Source organism: Candoia aspera, chromosome 6 (genome assembly GCF_035149785.1).
Source record: "Candoia aspera isolate rCanAsp1 chromosome 6, rCanAsp1.hap2, whole genome shotgun sequence".
Taxonomy (NCBI): Eukaryota; Metazoa; Chordata; class Lepidosauria; order Squamata; family Boidae; genus Candoia; species Candoia aspera.
In genome coordinates, this window is record NC_086158.1 from 30,028,460 (window position 1) to 30,047,851 (window position 19,392).

General features: G+C 44.2%; 1 protein-coding gene across 1 annotated transcript in view; it reads right to left on the reverse strand.

Annotated features, from left to right (window-relative positions):
* Positions 1-232: 232 nt before the first annotated feature.
* ZBTB38 (zinc finger and BTB domain containing 38) overlaps positions 233-19,392 on the reverse strand; it is a 46,674-nt gene continuing 27,514 nt past the window's right edge. The window contains exon 3 of the mRNA XM_063306658.1: positions 233-4,486. Coding sequence (XP_063162728.1) covers positions 893-4,486 — 3,594 coding nt within the window. The 3' untranslated portion in view covers positions 233-892. The remainder of the gene's footprint in view (positions 4,487-19,392) is intronic.

Genomic DNA, 19,392 nt, shown 5'->3' on the forward strand with positions numbered 1-19,392 from the left:
ATAGCAGACACGCCTGGGCACTGTGTTGATGGTGTAATGCTCTGATGCCTGTAGAGCCACAGACTGATGGTGGGAGGAAGGAAGGGGAACAAAGGCTCTTCAAGATACAGAACTTATTCCATGTGTGTAACTATGCTCATGAGGGGATCATGTATGATGCTATAAATATTTAAACTTTATCAGTCTGCAGATTTGATGGCACTAATATATAATGAGCTCATGACACACCATATTACATGTTAAGAATATAAATATTTATTATTATAATAATCATAACCTCTCACAAAATTGTTCTGTAACAGCATATTCAGAGTTTAGAATGGGTGAATGTACTATTCAAATAACAAATGTTAGAATCTTAACCAGATGCTTATTGTGTACACATCAGACTAGGGGTAAATTAAACTTTTAAAATAATGTTGACCTTTGAACACATTATAAGTACATTCCAGTTAGGAATACAGGGTGTAATTTCTTCTAGCAGAAACGCTTTAACTTTACTATATTCTGAATTGATATCTCTCATTTTTTAGTTGTCCAAAATGGTTCATATCGTTAACAAGTTAGACGTATTCCAGTTCAACAGTGAATTCTTTATAATATCCTTTTAAACATTTCAATTAAGCATATTCTTTTTTATGTAAACTTTCTTCTGAGGGACATTAATATCTCCTTACACTTTTTTAGGCTTCATTAACTTCAGTAGAGTTCCCGAATTTCACTTTTAATGGCACATTTTAAAACGTAAAGTATGCAATATATTTATAGGAAAAATATATATATCTCTCAAGTTTTAAGAACTTCCAGAAGTTTGGATATATATTTTTTTGCATTATTTACTTGCATGTATGGCCTTTCATCTATTTTCTTTGTTGCTACACCATTTTCTTACTCAGAGTGCAGCATCCAATGTGGTATTTGGAATACTACTTGCTCTGCAACCCTCTGCATCAACTACACTTTGAGTTAGCACAGGTTTAGCTGTTTCCTGTTGCTCAGAATCAAAGAAATGTTGACTTATACATGATTTAGAGCTTTCATTAAACAAACAGTCTTTTCTATCCTCTTGCTTGGGAGTTTTGAATAAATGCTTCTTCTGGTGCATCCCAAGAGCAGCTGCAGTCTTGCAAACCTTGGGACACTGAAAACACGCATAGCCTTTTCCAGTGTGCTCACGCTTATGCCTTTGCTCATGATTCCTTTTGGTGGAAAGATACAAGAAGCTCTGAAAACAAAACTGACAGTGGTAGCGCTTTTCTCCTGTATGGATTCTCTCGTGTATTTTTAGTGTTTCACTGAGAGTGAATGCCTTGTTACAGTGTTGGCAGATGAAATCCTTGACACCAGAATGGGTGCGTTCATGCTTCTGTAAATTGCTAGAGACTGAAAATCCTTTCCCACAGGTCTTGCAAATGTAGGGTTTCTCTCCTGTATGACACCGCTTATGCATCCGTAGAGCCGAAGGGCTCTGGAAATGCTTTTGGCATAAGTCACAAGCGTAAGACTCAGACCCTGCAGTCTCCCAGTGTAAATGATCATGGGATGCTTCCGTAGAAGTGTTCTCCCTGTCACAGAGCTCACAGTAAAGATCTGGCATTTTCCCATCTCCTTCCTGATTACGGACCTTTTCTTCAGGAATATTTCTAAGAGCATAAGTGGTGACATAGGTCTTCTCACTTCCTTCACAGGAATTTCTGCTCCTGTATTTCTCTCTCCATTTTACTTTTCTCATTTTCCTTAGTTGTTTAGATTTCTTTTTTGGTTTGTAATTGTAATATGGCCGCCAAGGTTTATCATTGGAGTCATGGTCACTGATATCGTCACCCATTTCACTTTCAATGTAGTCTGATCGACACACTCGAGACATGCTTCTCTCTCTTTTTTCCCGTTCTGCAACTTGAACTGTCTGATCTCCTTTGGATTCATATTTAGATCTTCTGCCTTTTTTGTAAAACAATTTGGACCCCAAAATATGTCTTTTCACAATTGCTTCATTTCCAATTTTAACTGTTATTTGACAAAGTGGAGCAACATTGCTGTCCGCAGATGTTCCTGGCAGTGCAGGTTTTGCAATATAAGTTTCAGTCTTAGCTGAAGTTTCGAAGATATCTGTAGGTGTGTTAGAAGGTACCCCTGTATTTGCTGTATATTTTACCTCCTTTGATGTTGTTTCTCTGTCATACAGGGGTACCTTTTTCTTTTCTTTATTGCTTCTTGTTCTACTATTGCCATTATCTGACTCATGTATAAGATCACTGCTTGCTACTTGGCTGACTGTAATATCTGAAGTTCCCTTATCACTTCGTCCTACTGCATTGACAGCATTACTGTGCATTATCACAGATGAAACTCTTCCACTATGCACTATGACGGAAGATGCTGGATTGTTATAGCTAATAACAGAGGTTGAATTATCACGGGAATTGATATTACTAATTGCTTGAAGAGAGGAATCGTATTCCTGAGGACCAGAATCCTCAGCAGAAGATAACGGCCTTCTGTTAGTATGAGTATTATTTTTAAGGTCTGTCCCTGATGCAATTTTCCAGGAAGAAATATTTGGAGGATTTTCAGGTGTTGCTGTAGCATCACATGAAGAACTATCCAAGGAAATACTGGAGCTTGGCAACTTATTGTGTGAAAAATTCAAGGATGACTGTTCAGAAGTGACAGTATTTTGAATAATACTGGTGCTAGATGGGACTTCATTAACTTGTACACTTTCATACGATGAGTTTCCATAACTTTTATATGGTGCCCTTTTACATTTCATAGGCAAAAGCCTGTAAAGCTTGTAAGGATATACATTCGGTTTCAAGCCACCATTAACTGTTTTCTTGTTTACACCAAGTCGGTGATCAATTGCATGGAAAGATTTCTGGTGGTTTTTGAGTATATAGTATGTCATAAAGGTCTCAAGACAGAAGATACATTGGTATCGTCTTTCGCCTGTGTGCCAGATTTCATGTCTGGTACGGTACTCTGCTAATGCAAAGACTTTGTTGCAGTAATGGCAAGGATAAGTTCTTCTCCAAGAATGAACATTTGAATGTCTTCGGAGGCTAGACAAAGTAACATAGGTACGTTTACAAACATTGCAAGTATAAAGTATCTGTCCATCAACAACTTTAACAAAGTGGTCTGTTTCTGGCATTGTTCTGTTTGTGACAGGATAATCAGTAAGCTCATTTTCAGTCTCTGTGGGCTCCGGGCTTACATATGAGGTGCCAGTTTTTCCATTTGAAGGAGCAAAATTATCCAGACCCTTCTGCTCATTTTCATTTTGAACACACAAATTGTTCAGACCCTTACATGCTTGTTGATGGGTCTCTAGTCCAGTAATATTTTCAAATTGTTTGCTACAGTATTTGCAAACTAAAGTTTCTTGAGATTGTGAATGAAGTTTAAGATGAGTGCTAAGCTGAGTTTTATCATTAAATGATTTAGTACAACAATTGCAGTTATAAGGATGTGGAATAGCTGTGACTATTGATCCAGAAAGATTATCAGATTTATTTTCATCTTCCTTAGAAGAGAGAATATTGGCTGTGTTTGGCTGGGATTTTTCAAAAGAATGGCTGTGATCATTTATGACTTTATGGGGACCCTCTGAACTGGTTCTCTTGTGGGCTGATATCTTTGCAATAGGAGCATCTGTGATCTGAGTGTTAAATGTAGCCTTTGGTGCATTATATGACCGTGTTACTGATTTAACTAGAGGCACTGACTGGGCAGCTTCAGAACAATCTTCACCTGTTTTATAAAGTGGAGTGCTTTCATAATAAAAGGAATTTTGTTGCAAAGCATCGCAACCTGTTGTAACAGCATAGGAATGTTCAGCTAATGTACTGGCTCTCTCAACCTCTTTGCATGCATCAGTCCTGTCCAGATCAGTACAGGATGTTTTATTTGTTTCAGGCATTTTTTTAAAACTCGCCCTCAGGTCAAGAGGAGAAAACAAATTATTACTATTCTCAGTTTCAAAAATTGAGTATGCATTAGTGATTCTTGGTCCATTTGTAATGGCTGAGTCTTCCTGTCTTTTTTCTTCTTTCACATCATTTTTTTCAGTATTGCAAAATGAATACAGACAAGGGGAACCTGAAAAGCTCTTTTCTGTAAGATCTTCTAAAAAAGATATTCCCAATTTTTTTCCAGCTGCTGCAAGATCCACAACGGACTCTTGTTTTTTAATGATTACTGTAGAACTGTAGATGTAATTAAGTATTTCTGTGAACACTTCAGCCTTGAGGCCATCTAGTTCCAACACATGACCAGAAATACAGATTGTATGACTCCAAAATATATTTTTGAAATAAAGGCTTGAAGCAGCCAGGACATTACTATGGGCTTTGAATTTGGTGTCTTCTACAATTATTGTGACATCACATAAAATGCCCCGAATGCGTTGTTCATTTAAGATGGAAAGGACTGTGTCACTGTGAAGGTCATCTTTGAGATCCTTTAAGTGGGACATGGTGGTCATCTGTTTAAATAAAGAAGAGATTTAAAGATTAACAGGATCAAATACCAAGTTACTTCTTGTCCAGTAAAACTCATTTATTTATTTATTCATTCATTCATTGATCCCATACCCTGTCACAAACTAATGACTCTTGGCAGCTTACAGAGTATACAATATAACAAAATTTAAAACATCTGCAGTACAATTCAAACAAATAATGAGATCATAAAATCCCCAATGAAAACCCCAAAACAACGAACAAGAACAAAAAAGAAAAGGTGGCATAAATATTAAGTTAAGAGGATACCTCCAGAATAATTCGTTTTTCAGGACTTTTAAAAGTCAACAGCAAATGGTGAATCTGATCTCCAATGGAAACTACTCCAGAGCAGTGGCACTGTAATAGCTGACCAAGAGAATTCAGAAATCATCCATCAGTCAGGGCCAGCCCCTTTTGCCAAAGAAGCTCTTGGAGTAACAACAACAACAAAAAATCACAGAAAGGCCACCACCACCACCACCACCGTTAAAATGCTAGCCCTCTCTCCCCATGATTTCAATATGTGTTATGTGCACTCATGTGACTATTTCGCCATAAAACAAAATTGAATTGTTGATATGGGAGAAGAGCTGCCTGATCATCAGTGAACTGTTAGTTTTGCATATAAGTCATTGCTGAAAGCTGTGATTATGGCATGATGACATAGTTTTGCATTTCCCAAGAGCTACAACCCTCTAGGTATGTGGTGGTGTGAGGAGAGAATGTAATGACTAGCTTTAGCTCACAGACCAGGAGGCAAAATTAAGCAAGAGTTTGATACATGCTGCTTAAATAGGCAGGCAAATAACACTGGGCAAACTTTACAGGATTGTGAATTAAAACAATGAAATAAATTTGGTGAAGATAGGACAGGTAGACTCCCCCTCACAATAGCTTCAACATAGCCAGGATAACACATACATATCAATGTAGCAACATTTGGACAACACTACCTGCAGGAAGGAAACGCAGAAAACCTTACTCTTTGCTGCCATCTAGTGGTGAACTGTAGATTTACAGCCCAGATCTTGTATGCCTAAATAGGAGCTTTTCAGCTGGGCAAGTGGAGGAGGCTGAACCAAGTGGGGAGGTTGAGCAGAAGGGGAAAGGGACATTTGGGGTGACTGAGATGAGGGGCAATCCTATTTATTTATTTAATTCATTTATATGGTTGCCCATCTCATATACAGTACATGACTCTCATGTTGCTCAGGCTCACTACTTCAGAACATGTGAGGATATGCACTGAGCATGTATCTGAAATGTCTTAAAGCAGCTGCAACTCTTTACAGAGGTCTGCAGCTGCCTCCTGCAACTACTGCACAAACTCCAGTAAAGATACATTTATTTATTTATTTATTTTACAGGACTTATGGGCTGCTTCAATCAGAATTGACCCCAGTGTCATACAATTTCCCCTCTATAAATCCAGATAAAAATAAAAGTTAATATACAGCCATCCAGCATAATCATGAGAATCACCTATATAAGACCCAGGAATGAAACACAATCAGCAAAATAGAATTACAGGTAGTCCTCGTTTAGCAATTGCGTCATTTAGTGACTGTTCACAGTTATGATGGTGATGAAAAAATAACCTTAATCCTTGCATTTATGACCTTCACTGGCCTGTAAAGCAAAGGAAAGCTGAAGTAAGATCGTAAGCACAGTCACGGTTTCACTTAGCGACTGTTTCCTTAATGACTGAGTTGCCAGTCCCATTTGTGATCGCTAAACAAGGACTACCAGTAATAACTTCCAATTTCTCATGGAAAAAACAAATCCCAAGTTTTAACAAACTTCCTAAATGCTTAAAGAGAAGGGGACATTTGAATGTCTGGGGAAAAGCTGTTCCCCAGGAGGGGGCAGCAATAATTTTTATATTATAGCTGACTTATATATGGCTTATATAACTAAAAGTATGTAATGAAGTATGTGTAAAAAAACAAAGAGCAGAAAAGTAATGAAGTATGTATTAGGAAGGGTGGAGCAAGAGGCTGAATTTTTTTTCCTTTAAGCAAGCTATGACTGAGTGCAGGTTGAATTGCTGATTTGATCTGAGTGCAGGTTGAATTGCTGAGTATGTTGTCCCTGCTCTTCCTATAGTGTTTCCTCTATCACTGAAGTCCATGACTGGTTGATTATGTGTCATCAAGTTGTTTTTGACTCCTAGCAGATAGATAGATAGATGATAGATAGATAGATAGATAGATAGATAGATGATAGATAGATAGATAGATAGATAGATAGATAGATAGATAGATGATAGATAGATAGATAGATAGATGATAGATAGATAGATAGATAGATAGATAGATGATAGATAGATAGATAGATAGATAGATAGATAGATGATAGATAGATAGATAGATAGATAGATAGATGATAGATAGATAGATAGATAGATAGATAGATAGATGATAGATAGATAGATAGATAGATAGATAGATGATAGATAGATAGATAGATAGATAGATAGATGATAGATAGATAGATAGATAGATAGATAGATAGATGATAGATAGATAGATAGATAGATAGATAGATGATAGATAGATAGATAGATAGATAGATAGATAGATGATAGATAGATAGATAGATGATAGATAGATGATAGATAGATAGATAGATAGATAGATAGATAGATAGATGATAGATAGATAGATAGATAGATAGATAGATGATAGATAGATAGATAGATAGATAGATAGATAGATGATAGATAGATAGATAGATAGATAGATAGATGATAGATAGATAGATAGATAGATAGATAGATGATAGATAGATAGATAGATAGATAGATAGATAGATGATAGATAGATAGATAGATAGATAGATAGATAGATGATAGATAGATAGATAGAGAGATAGATAGATAGATAGATGATAGATAGATAGATAGATAGATAGATAGATAGATGATAGATAGATAGATAGATAGATAGATGATAGATAGATAGATAGAGAGATAGATAGATAGATAGATGATAGATAGATAGATAGATAGATAGATAGATAGATGATAGATAGATAGATAGATAGATAGATAGATAGATAGATAGATGATAGATAGATAGATAGAGAGATAGATAGATAGATAGATGATAGATAGATAGATAGATAGATAGATAGATAGATAGATAGATAGATGATGGAGATTTACAGGCCGAAGTCCTATACTATTTGAAAGTCTGCAGACGAATGCCACTTCATTAACTTCTTTAAAAAATGCCTCTTTAAATTTCTATAAAAGCTTAAGTGAGAATAAGTCCCACTGGACATTTATATTATACATGCATTTATTCATGTAGGTAATGTATTTAGATGAATCTATGCCCTGTGTCTCTTGCTCTTGCTCTGGTCCCACCTTCTGTTTCTTGACTATACCCTTGCCATGCCACACAAGAGGGAATGTGGCCTCAGCTCAAATGCATTTATCCAACTGTGATGGGTAGGAATGTTCTTTTATCAAAGCTGTTTTTCTGGTTGATGACTGAAATGAAGAGACTTGTACTGTTAATTTTGTTTTTTTCATGTGTATACATTCAGCCTTTCCACCAACAAAGGGAGCTCAAGATGGTGAACAAAAGAGAAAAAAAAATTATAACAGCATAATTTAAACACGATTACAAAAGTAATTAAAGCTACAGTTTAAAAAACGATCAGAACAAAAAGATTTATTTAGCTCCCAATTTTATCAGTCAAAATCTGCTTACAAGCCTAAATAAAAGTGCTGGCTGGAAGCAGATGGAAAACTAAAAGTGAATGAAACTATTCTTGGAAAAAAATCCTTCTTAGTCTTTACGGCTGCTAAGAGTGTACCAAAAATCCTTCTGAAAGATGAAGCAAATCTATTCCAGTTAAAAGGCCAAATGTCATTGCAGACTAACTGAAATAGCTGAGCCATCAAATGGGAGAGGATTCTTAAGAGGCAGATACAATAAAAACAAGAAGTATCCTAATGGAACTTCAGTTATGAAATTAATTCAGAAAAAGGAAGCACATTCAATATTAGAATGTGGGTGGCTGGGGATACCCCATGAATATTATAATATTATAATTTGGGCTGAAACGTATATGCTTTTTGCTGTAAAAGGCTAGATGCTGTCAATACAATCTTATGTATTTCTATTTAGAAGTAAGTCCAGTTTAACTGAATGGGACTTATTGTAAGAGTTGTTTCAGATAGTGGTAAAACTGTTTGCTGAACATTGCAGGCCCAGGCTAGGCCCTGCTCCCCAGAGACAGATTTCTGCAGTGCATTGGAAGTGCATGAGAAAGCAAGCAAGATTATAGCTGTTTAAATAGCCATTATATATATTCTAATTTGAAGGGAAAAGTTACATATCAGAATTCCTCTATTACTTTGACTTCCTTTCTTAATAAATACTACAAAACTTTGACCATTTGCCTTCAACCCACTTTGCTGAAATACTGTAGACATCTGAAACTTATTTTAATTAAGGTGCATAGGATTGTAGCCTGAGCTATTGAATTCTACTCTGATAGGCAAAAATGCTTTCAGGAAATGATAGCAAAAAATGGCTTGATCCTGGAAAACACATTAGATAGCAGACTGGAAATACCATGAGCAAAGAAAGTGTGTAACAAGGCAGGAAATTGTTTGAAATTTGAATGTGTGTCATGGGATTTTTCACAAAATGACTGCTAAGGGAGGTGGGGGAGCCCGCCCATTCACAAAATGTTTGCCTGTCACAAAATAACATTCATGATACCTAGCCCCCAGGATGCTCCCAAATGCCTCAACTTTGTCTTTTATTTTGGGACAAAGAAGTGCCTAACAGTATCTATTGGGCTCATGCAGGACCTTGAAGGATTCTTGTAAATAAGGAGGATAACATGACTCAGGCACTGGCTTTGTAGCATGCCAACATTTCATGCATTTTTGCTTTATTTGAAGACGCTTAACAAAATAAATACAGGTGGGACAAAGATCCTGAAAAGCACCAAAGAAAATGCCTATGACCAAACTGATGATCATAAGCTGTCAACCCAGCTAGGTTTTATCATAAACAGACCCAACGAAGGAGACATAAATGGCATTGGATGTACTTTGCTGCCCCACATCATATCCAAATCTAACTTGAATAGTAAAATGTATTAGAAACAAAGTAGGGCATTTAATTAGTCTTTGGATTGTGAGGGTTTAAATAAATACATCAACTCAGAGGAAACAATCAATAGATTTGGGGTGGTTGGTTCAGGCTTGTTTGGATTTCTGAAAAGAAACTCAATATTACATTTATTGGATTATTTTTGCTAGGAAAAAAAATGACCTCAATATGTTACAATGATCTCCCCATGCCCCCCCATACACAAAAGTATCCCACCCACCAGAAAACCATCAGTGATCAACTGCTTTAATTCTGAGATACTGTTTACTATAGTCTTCTAGTAGGACTGTTTTGTAACTCTACTTCTCTATTAATTCTGCAGTAAAAAATGCACATAGAATTTACCCCATATGATTGCAATTAAATAGATACAGCAAATACTGTTACATTCTGTCCTAACAGCCAGGAACCATGCTGAGACAAGGAACTGGTCTCTAATGTTTTATTGCTTGTACATAACAGGAATCCTAACAAACCGAAGAAGCGTGGGAAAAACCCAGACATATAACCCCCAAAGGTTAAGGCGGTCCCGATCTGTGTCTCTTTGAATGGCTGCCCAATTCCTCAGTGCTACGCATGCGCTTAACCGTCTGGATGGGAGCCCCCTCCTCACCATCCTTACTCATGACGCATTCTATTTAAAAAGTTATTATAAATATGAAATATAGTAATGCTAATTATAAAACATAAACAATACTCATGGGGTAAATTAATTCAGGAACAAGCTTTGGAATGGGAAAGTATAAAAACAATTGAACTATGTTCTATAGGTGGTGATTTCTAGATTAGAAGGTCAGCCATTAAATCATTTTTAAAAATGAGCAAAAATACTGTATTCACATATAAGTTGATTATAAGTTAATGAATGGTAATTTCATTTTGTGTCCATACTTCACAAATTTAACTGTTTATAAACATAAAAAAGAAAATGTTAATTCACACTAATGAGAAGGATACTGACCTGAAATTGCACAATATAGTTTGTCTTTTGACCCTATGGGACCCTATATACATTTGAAGGCCAATATACAAGAAAGAATCTTCACTATAAAGAGTGTTGATAAGACGATGCTTCAGGCAAGCAGTTGCAGTCTGTCATGAGTGCCGTTGAGCTGAAGTCATCAGCGCAATGGCACACATGACAATAGCAAGGAAACAGGAGAAGGGGCTCAAGATAAGTAGCCATCAACTCACAACGACTAACGGCCAACAGACAATAACTAAACGGATCACGGAGCACACCCAAGCCATCAGCGCCAATACAATGGAGATCGCCCAGCTGACAGCAATCACCGGATGAATAGAAAACCCGATGATGGGCGATCCCGGAACGCCAGCGGGGCCTCACAACCCCTCACCCACCGGCAGGGCAACGTATTGGACAAAGGGGGGTGACGTGACCGCGAGTGAGGGGGCTCTGACCGGCGCGGGGTATTTAAACCCCGCACCGGCGCGCTCCTGTCACTCTCAGCATTTTCTTCCGACGCTGTAACTGCGCTGTGAATAAATCAGAGCCTGATCCATCGAACCAGTGTCTGAGCCTTATTCAGAGGCAGGCAGCGCATGACATAAAGCTGAGAGTCATAAACTCAGCCTCGCCGAGCCCCACTGGACGATAACGAGCCGCGGGAGGAATAGACGGCGAGAAGACCAGCAAGATGAAGCCGGAGCGACGCGGGCAAGGAGGGCGAGCCGCACGGCAAGAGACAGAGGAGGACCGACCAAGGCCAGAGGCACCGTGGACTCCCGGAGCCATGGACGCCCACCCCACCCGACCCGAGCCTCAGCTCCAACCCCAAGGGGAGATGGCGATGGAGGCAACCCGACCGCGGGAGGGAGCAACATGCCTTCCGAAACCAGCGGAGGACCCCGCGCCCCACATCGCACCCCAGCAACGGGCGTGGAGCGACAGCCCAACGGCGGTCAACACGGAGGAGGACGATGGAGACACCCAGCAGACGACGGAGGAAGCGGTCCAGCGGCAGAGGGAGGATGAACCCCGCCAGCAACCCACCCCCGCCGACGCACCGATGGAACCGGCCCCAGCGGCGGCGCAGGCCGTGGACGAGGAGGCACGAGCTGAACTCGCGGCCATGCGGGCCCAACTGACGGAACTCCGGACCATGCTCCAGTCGCTTATGCCCCCCGCGCCACCCAACGACGTCCCCGCACAGGCCCACACCCCGAGCGAAGCACCGAACCCCCACGGGCCAGCGGAGGGTCAGCAGACGGCCCAGGCGGACGACACCACAGGCCGGGAAGCGAGAGGCAGGGCCGCGCAAAACGCCCGGGCCCCAAAGGACTTCCCCATCTTCTTCGATGGGAACCCCACGAAACTCTCGTTCTTCGTAACGAACGCCAGGGAGTTCATGGGGAGGCACGGACACTCCTACGACTCCGAAGCCGACAAGATCGCCGCCGTGGCGATCAAACTACAAGACAGGGCGGCGGACTGGTACGTCCAACTGTACGAGTCCAGCTCCCCCGCCCTCGCCACCTTCCCTGCCTTCATCAATGAGATGAAAAACTACTTCGAAGACCCCCTAGCCAAAGTAAGGGCGAAAAGCGCACTCCAAAGACTTAAACAGGGCACACGCACGGTCCCAGACTACGCCCTGGAGTTCAAAGCCCTCGTGGGGAAGGTCAGCGACTGGTCCGAGACCACCCTGCTGGAAATGTTCAAAAGGGGGCTCAATCGCGACGTTCTCCAATGGGCCCTCTACCGCGACGACCCAGAAACGCTACACGGGTGGATCCACCTTGCGGGGAAAGCCGAACACGCGCACCGCACCTTCCTCATGACAACCACAGAAGACACAAACTATGCCGGCAAAAAGGTACCCGCACCACACGTGGGGATGGCCAGCCCCATATACCCAAAAAAGAAATTCAATCGGGAGCCCTGCGGGAAGTGTGGCAAACTAGGGCACAAGATGGTGGATTGCTTCGCCAACCGACCGCCGACCAGTGCGCCTAAACCCACCCCGAAAATTAGCCCCAAACCACCCAACCTGGGGCCGCCCCCTCACCGCCGAATGACCGTGGCCACAGCGACACCAGAGGAAGGCTGGGACGCCTACTGGGGGGAAGAGGATAACGTAGACCCCGACCAGCCGGCAGGAAAAGCTCCCCGCCTGCCCTGAAACGCGTTGCGAGGCAGGCGGTGGGACAGCAGTGCGGACCACCTCGACGGAACGGCGAAAGCCCCGTAATAATGGCGGCAATCAAACTCTCTGGCGGCAACGGAGCCACCACGGCCGCGGCACTAGTGGACTCGGGGTGCTCAAAAAACCTCATCCACCCCGACCTAGTCGCCAAACTCGACCTCCGCTGCTTCCCCCTCCCCACGCCGCTGGCATTCCACCAGCTGGACGGCTCTACAGCGGGAGGGAAACCAGCCACGCTGCAAACCGAGCCGGTCACCCTGCAAATGGGCACTCACACCGAACGCACATCGTTCGTCGTCACTCACATCGGACGGCCCATTGCAGTCCTGGGGATGCCATGGCTCGCGACAAACAACCCGCGCATCAACTGGGAGACCCGCACCTTCACATTCGGCGACGGCGAGTATCGGGCACCAGTTCCAGCGGGCAGAACCAACCCCACTGTAGGACGAGCGGAGGCGACTACACAGGACAACGCCGCTACCACAGCAGACCTACCGGAACAATACGCCGACTTCTCCGAGGTCTTCGGAGAGGCAGAAGCTGACCAACTACCCCCCCACCGCAAGACGGATTGCCGGATCGACCTACTGCCCGACGTCCCCTTACCTAGACCAAAGATCTACTCGATGACACCGAAGGAGATGGCAACCCTCCGGGAGTTCATCGATAAAAACCTAGACAGGGGATTCATAGAGCCAGCATGCTCACCGGTCGGAGCCCCCGTCTTATTCCGGGAGAAGAAAGACGGCACCCTACGGCTCTGCACCGACTACCGGGGCCTAAACGCGGCTTCCCTGTCCAACAAATACCCCTTACCCCTGGTGAAGGACATGCTCGCCCACCTGTCCACGGGCAAAGTCTTTTCCAAACTGGACCTTCGCGAGGCGTACTATCGCATCCGAATCAGGGAGGGGGACGAATGGAAGACTGCGTTCAACTGCCCCCTAGGCGCCTTCCAGTACAAAGTGCTGCCCTTCGGACTCGCGGGGGCCCCTGGGGTGTTCATGCAGCTCATCAATGAGGTACTGCATGAACATCTGTTCAAAGGGGTCCTGGTCTACATCGACGACGTCCTTATTTACACAAAAACGCACGAGGAACATGTGACCCTAGTCAGGCAAGTCCTCGACAAGCTCAGAAGGGCGCAGCTCTATGCCAAGCCTACAAAGTGCGAGTTTCACAAAGCGCGCCTAGACTACCTGGGGTACCGAATCTCCAGGGACGGCATAGAAATGGACCCCGCAAAAGTCGAGGCAGTGCTAAACTGGGAGCGCCCCCGCAACAGACGCCAACTCCAGAGCTTCCTCGGATTCGCGAATTTTTACAGGTCATTCGCCCGGGGGTTTGCAGAGATAGCCCTCCCCCTAACGGACCTCCTCAAAACCAAAGGGGTGGGGGACACCCGACGCGCCAAGAACCCGGGCACAGTGTTGAATTGGACTCCCGCGTGCCAGACCGCATTCAACAAGCTGAAAGCGCTGTTCACCACGGAGCCAATCCTCGCGCACCCGGACCCAGAACGGCCGTTCGTGGTCCAAGCCGACGCCTCAGACTTCTCCCTGGGGGCCATCCTGCTCCAAAAGGACCCCACGGGACTCCTGAAACCATGCGCCTACCTGTCAAGGAAGTTCTCCGAGACAGAAAGGCGATGGCACGTCTGGGAGAAAGAAGCCTTCGCGGTAAAATCGGCGCTAGAGACATGGCGACACCTACTCGAGGGAGCCACCCAACCATTCGAGGTCTGGACCGACCACCGGAACCTCGAGGCCCTACGAACGCCCAGACGCCTTAGCCCAAAACAGGTCCGATGGGCCCAATTCTTCAGCCGCTTTAATTTCCAGCTGACGTTCATGCCGGGCAAAAAGAACTTCCTGGCCGACGCCCTCTCCCGACTGCCCCAAGACGAAGAGCCCGCCCCAGACACCATTGGGACGGTCCTATCCGCCTCGCAACTGGGGATGGCCGTGACCACCCAAAGCGGCGCTCGGAGGCAGCTCGACTCTACAGCGCAGCCGACGGCGGGACAACCTGCGACCGGAAGAAGCCAACCGCAACTACCAGGGGGAATGCGCACGGACCTCGCCGCCGCCCTCAAAACTGACCCCTGGTTCCTGGCAAACCCCGACAAGGTAACGATGGCACAAGACCTGGCATGGGGGGAAGGCAGAATCTATGTCCCGGACTCGCAACGCCAGGCGATCTTGCATAGGTCACACGACGCCAAACAAGCGGGACACTTTGGGTTCCTCAAGACCCTACACCTAACACGGCGTCAATTCTGGTGGCCCGCGCTCAGGCGAGACGTAAAAGCATACGTAGCGTCCTGCCCAACGTGCGCTAGGGCCAAACGGGCACCAGGCAAACCCGCGGGGCTATTACAACGGGTGGCAGAACCCTCCCGCCCATGGGAGGAAATCTCTATGGATTTTATAGTGGACCTCCCACCCAGCCAGAAGAAAACGGCCATTTGGGTGGTGAAGGACTACTTCTCAAAGCAGGCCCACTTCATCCCCTGCACGTCGGTCCCATCCGCACAACAGCTAGCCAAACTCTTCCTCATCCACGTGTACAGGCTACACGGATGTCCCGCACGTGTGGTGACCAACAGGGGCACACAGTTCACCTCCAAATTCTGGCGGGCCTTCCTAAAGCTGACGGGGACCCAACAGGCCCTATCTACGGCCTGGCACCCCCAGACGGACGGAGCCACAGAGGTTCTTAATGCCACCTTAGAGCAATTCATACGCTCATATACTAACTATCACCAAGACGACTGGGCTGAACTGCTCCCGTTCGCCGAAGTCGCATACAACAACGCCGTCCACACGAGCACGGGGAAAACTCCGTTCGAAGTAGTCTCGGGGCGCGACTTCGTCCCCATACCGGAGCTACCTCAACCCCCGGAACCCCAGATGGACGCTAGCAACTGGGGACGGAAGATCGCGGAATCATGGCCAATAATCACGGCGGCGCTGAAGGATGCACAGGCAGCCTACAAAGAGCAGGCCGACAAGCACCGGCGCCAACAACCGACGTTCCAAGCGGGGGATATGGCCTACCTATCCACCAAGTTCCTAAAGTCACCCCAACCCTCGAAAAAACTGGGGCCTAAGTACATCGGGCCGTTCCGAGTCACCCAAATAGTGAACCCGGTAGCAATACGCTTGGACCTGCCACACAACCTACGGAGACTCCACCCGGTGTTCCACACCAGCCTCCTGAAACCGGCAACCACCTCTCGATGGCACCCAAGCACGCCACAGCCCTCACCGGTGATGATCGACGGGCAACACCACTTTGAGATAAGGGACATACTCGACTCCCGCAAGCAACGAGGAACTCTACACTATCTGGTCAGGTGGAAACACTTCCCCCACCCGGAATGGGTGGCGGCGCACAACGTTAACGCGCCTGACCTGACCAGAGCATTTCACCGGGCATACCCCGACAAGCCACAACCAAGGTCAGCAAGCCGTCCCCTGCAAACCCCCCCCCCGCAGGCCCCCCCGCCTCCCGTGCCCCAAGGGAAAGGGCCCCCCCCAAGCCCGCGACTTGGGTGGACCTCCCCCCCCGGGACTCACTCCCCCCGCCCCGGGCCCACGAGGCGGTGATAAGCGTTCGCCAGCACCCTCCCCCCGCCCCCCGGCCGCGGGGGAGTGGCAAGCAAGTCAACAGGGCAACCTGGGGGCAACGCCCAGGAGCTATAACAAAGGCGACGCACTTTAAATAAAAAAAAGAAGGGCCCTACCTGGAGCTGATAAGCACCCGACCAGCCACGCCTCTCTCCTCGACGAACTGCGCCAAACAAACAGGGTGTGGCTGGAGCATGCGCACGCCAGGACGTGACCCGGGCATGCGCACTATGGACACACCCTGGGAAGGCACGTGGTAGAGGGAGGAGCAAAGGGAGGGGCGACAACTACTCCGGCGGGAATTTCAAAAAAAAAAAAAAAAAAGTGCCGTTTGACAGCTCCACCGGAAAAAAAAAAAAAAAAAAAACCAGAAAACCGGGGGGGAGCACTATTCGGACAGGGGGCAGTATGTCATGAGTGCCGTTGAGCTGAAGTCATCAGCGCAATGGCACACATGACAATAGCAAGGAAACAGGAGAAGGGGCTCAAGATAAGTAGCCATCAACTCACAACGACTAACGGCCAACAGACAATAACTAAACGGATCACGGAGCACACCCAAGCCATCAGCGCCAATACAACGGAGATCGCCCAGCTGACAGCAATCACCGGATGAATAGAAAACCCGATGATGGGCGATCCCGGAACGCCAGCGGGGCCTCACAACCCCTCACCCACCGGCAGGGCAACGTATTGGACAAAGGGGGGTGACGTGACCGCGAGTGAGGGGACGCTGACCGGCGCAGGGTATTTAAACCCCGCACCGGCGCGCTCCTGTCACTCTCAGCTTTTTTCTTCCGACGCTGTAACTGCGCTGTGAATAAATCAGAGCCTGATCCATCGAACCAGTGTCTGAGCCTTATTCAGAGGCAGGCAGCGCATGACACAGTCCTTTAGATAAAACTATTAGCAACTGTGCTTCCCATAGACAAAGATTAAGATCATGTCATTCACGATATGTGTTACAGAATTAGAAACACAAGCATTTGACATCTAAAGTAGATTTCACAACTGCAGCTATTGACAGTGATTAAGGTTGGTTTAACACAGTAATGCAGGCTGTCAGCTTTGTCTTTTGACATATGAAATAACAAAATTTACAGATTCATTCCCTTTCCATTCTCTCCACAGCTTGCTGACGATACAACATGGCCCCATTGTTTTCAAAGGATTGATAATTTAATTTGACTTAATATTTCTAAGAGAGCCAGTTAGATGTAGTGGTTAAGGCATCAAGCTAGAAAACGGGAGACGTGAGTTCTAGCCCCACCTTAGGCACAAAGTCAGCTGGGTGACCTTGAGCCAGCCACTCTCTCTCAGCCCTAGGAAGCAGGCAATGGCAAACCAGTTCTGGAAAACCTTGCCAAGAAAACTGCAGAGACTTGTCCAGCCAGCCTCCAAGAATTGGACATGATTGAACAGATTTTTAAAAAAAATCTATGCATGCCAAAACTATTTTTTTCAGTTGACTAATGAACAAAGAATAGGGAGGAAGATTGGGGGAAATAGTTATGTTTAGGTCAGAATTGTCTGATATCTTTAGATATTTTTAATTTTCTAAATAAATCCGTTTCTATTTTCATTGGAGTTGCTATAAATCATTATTGGGAATAGCTGCATATCATTATTTTCACAGTTGAAAATATTTGCTTATTAGTTAATTATATTTCAATAATAAACTCCATAAGCAATCTTCAAGGAATGTTGAATGACTTTCCTGAATATAACTTTCTTTTTACATTAACACCTACATTCACAAAATGTATGCACCTGTGTTTTAGCAACTATTTTTCACTTTAAAAAAATGCTGTATGATTGCTGGAACTTCTGTAGGCAAAATATTTTTAATTGGATATTTGCATGTTCTATTTTATCAGCAGCATTTCAAAAGAACTTTGAACAAAATATTACAAACTATATAGGATAAGAAGTACGACTAACAATATACAGTGTTTAACTAACTCTGAAAGGCACTAAATGATAAAACCAAGCATAAGTCTCTACAAACAAATATAGTATGGATCATAGTCATGAGAATCTTGCTAGTGGAACTCCACACAGTCTGAATGGACTTCTCTGATTTTTCATGATGAAGTGATGCTGAAACACTTCTTCACTTGATGTATGCCTGGTCTTTTTCAATTTGCAGGGATGTCTCTCCTTCACACATTTGTCTTCCTCTTCTGTCTCCAGATACGACTATCAGCAAATATTAAGTCAAATGCAAGTAGGGCATTTGCTTTGTTATATGTAACCTTCTGTTCCCCAGCTGTGCACAGGCTTCATTGTTTGACTTCAGTCGCTGCAATTCTTATGACTTTGTTGGAATACGTATTTTTGGCTTTTTCTCCCACTTTCTTTTTGCACACGTTTTTTTAAAATGTGCATCCAGATCCTTTTCCTCCTTTTGAAAATATCCACTAAGTCTAGAAATGGAATCCTTAGTTTCCATCAAAGAAAATTTCAGCCAGTAACTTTCTTTATACACCAAAGACATCACATGAAAATCAGCATCGCTAGATACATGGATCTGTTCAAGAAGCAAAGTGCTAAACGTGAATTGCTAGTGAGTGTGATGTCCTTATCTTATTTTAGCCAGCACAGATAGCATAGGAAGAAGTGAGGGCAAAGGAGAAGCCTCATGGTGCTGATGAACTGGAGAAAAGGGTTTTCCTTTACATGCACAAATATATGTTAGATACAGGGGAAGTGTTTGAATTCCCATGCATCTGTTTTGCTTTTAATATTGGACCCCTACCTTTCTTTAAGATTTGAGTAATCTTTATATTGAAACAAATAATAGTTTGGCTCCCTGTGTAAAATGTATTTATTAGTTAAAATAGTGATTATTCTGTTATCAATTCTGTAACCTTGGGAGGAAGCTGGTGGATAGGAATGCATGAACACAGGTTGAAAAGCTATCATATTTAATTTCTCTTATCAACAG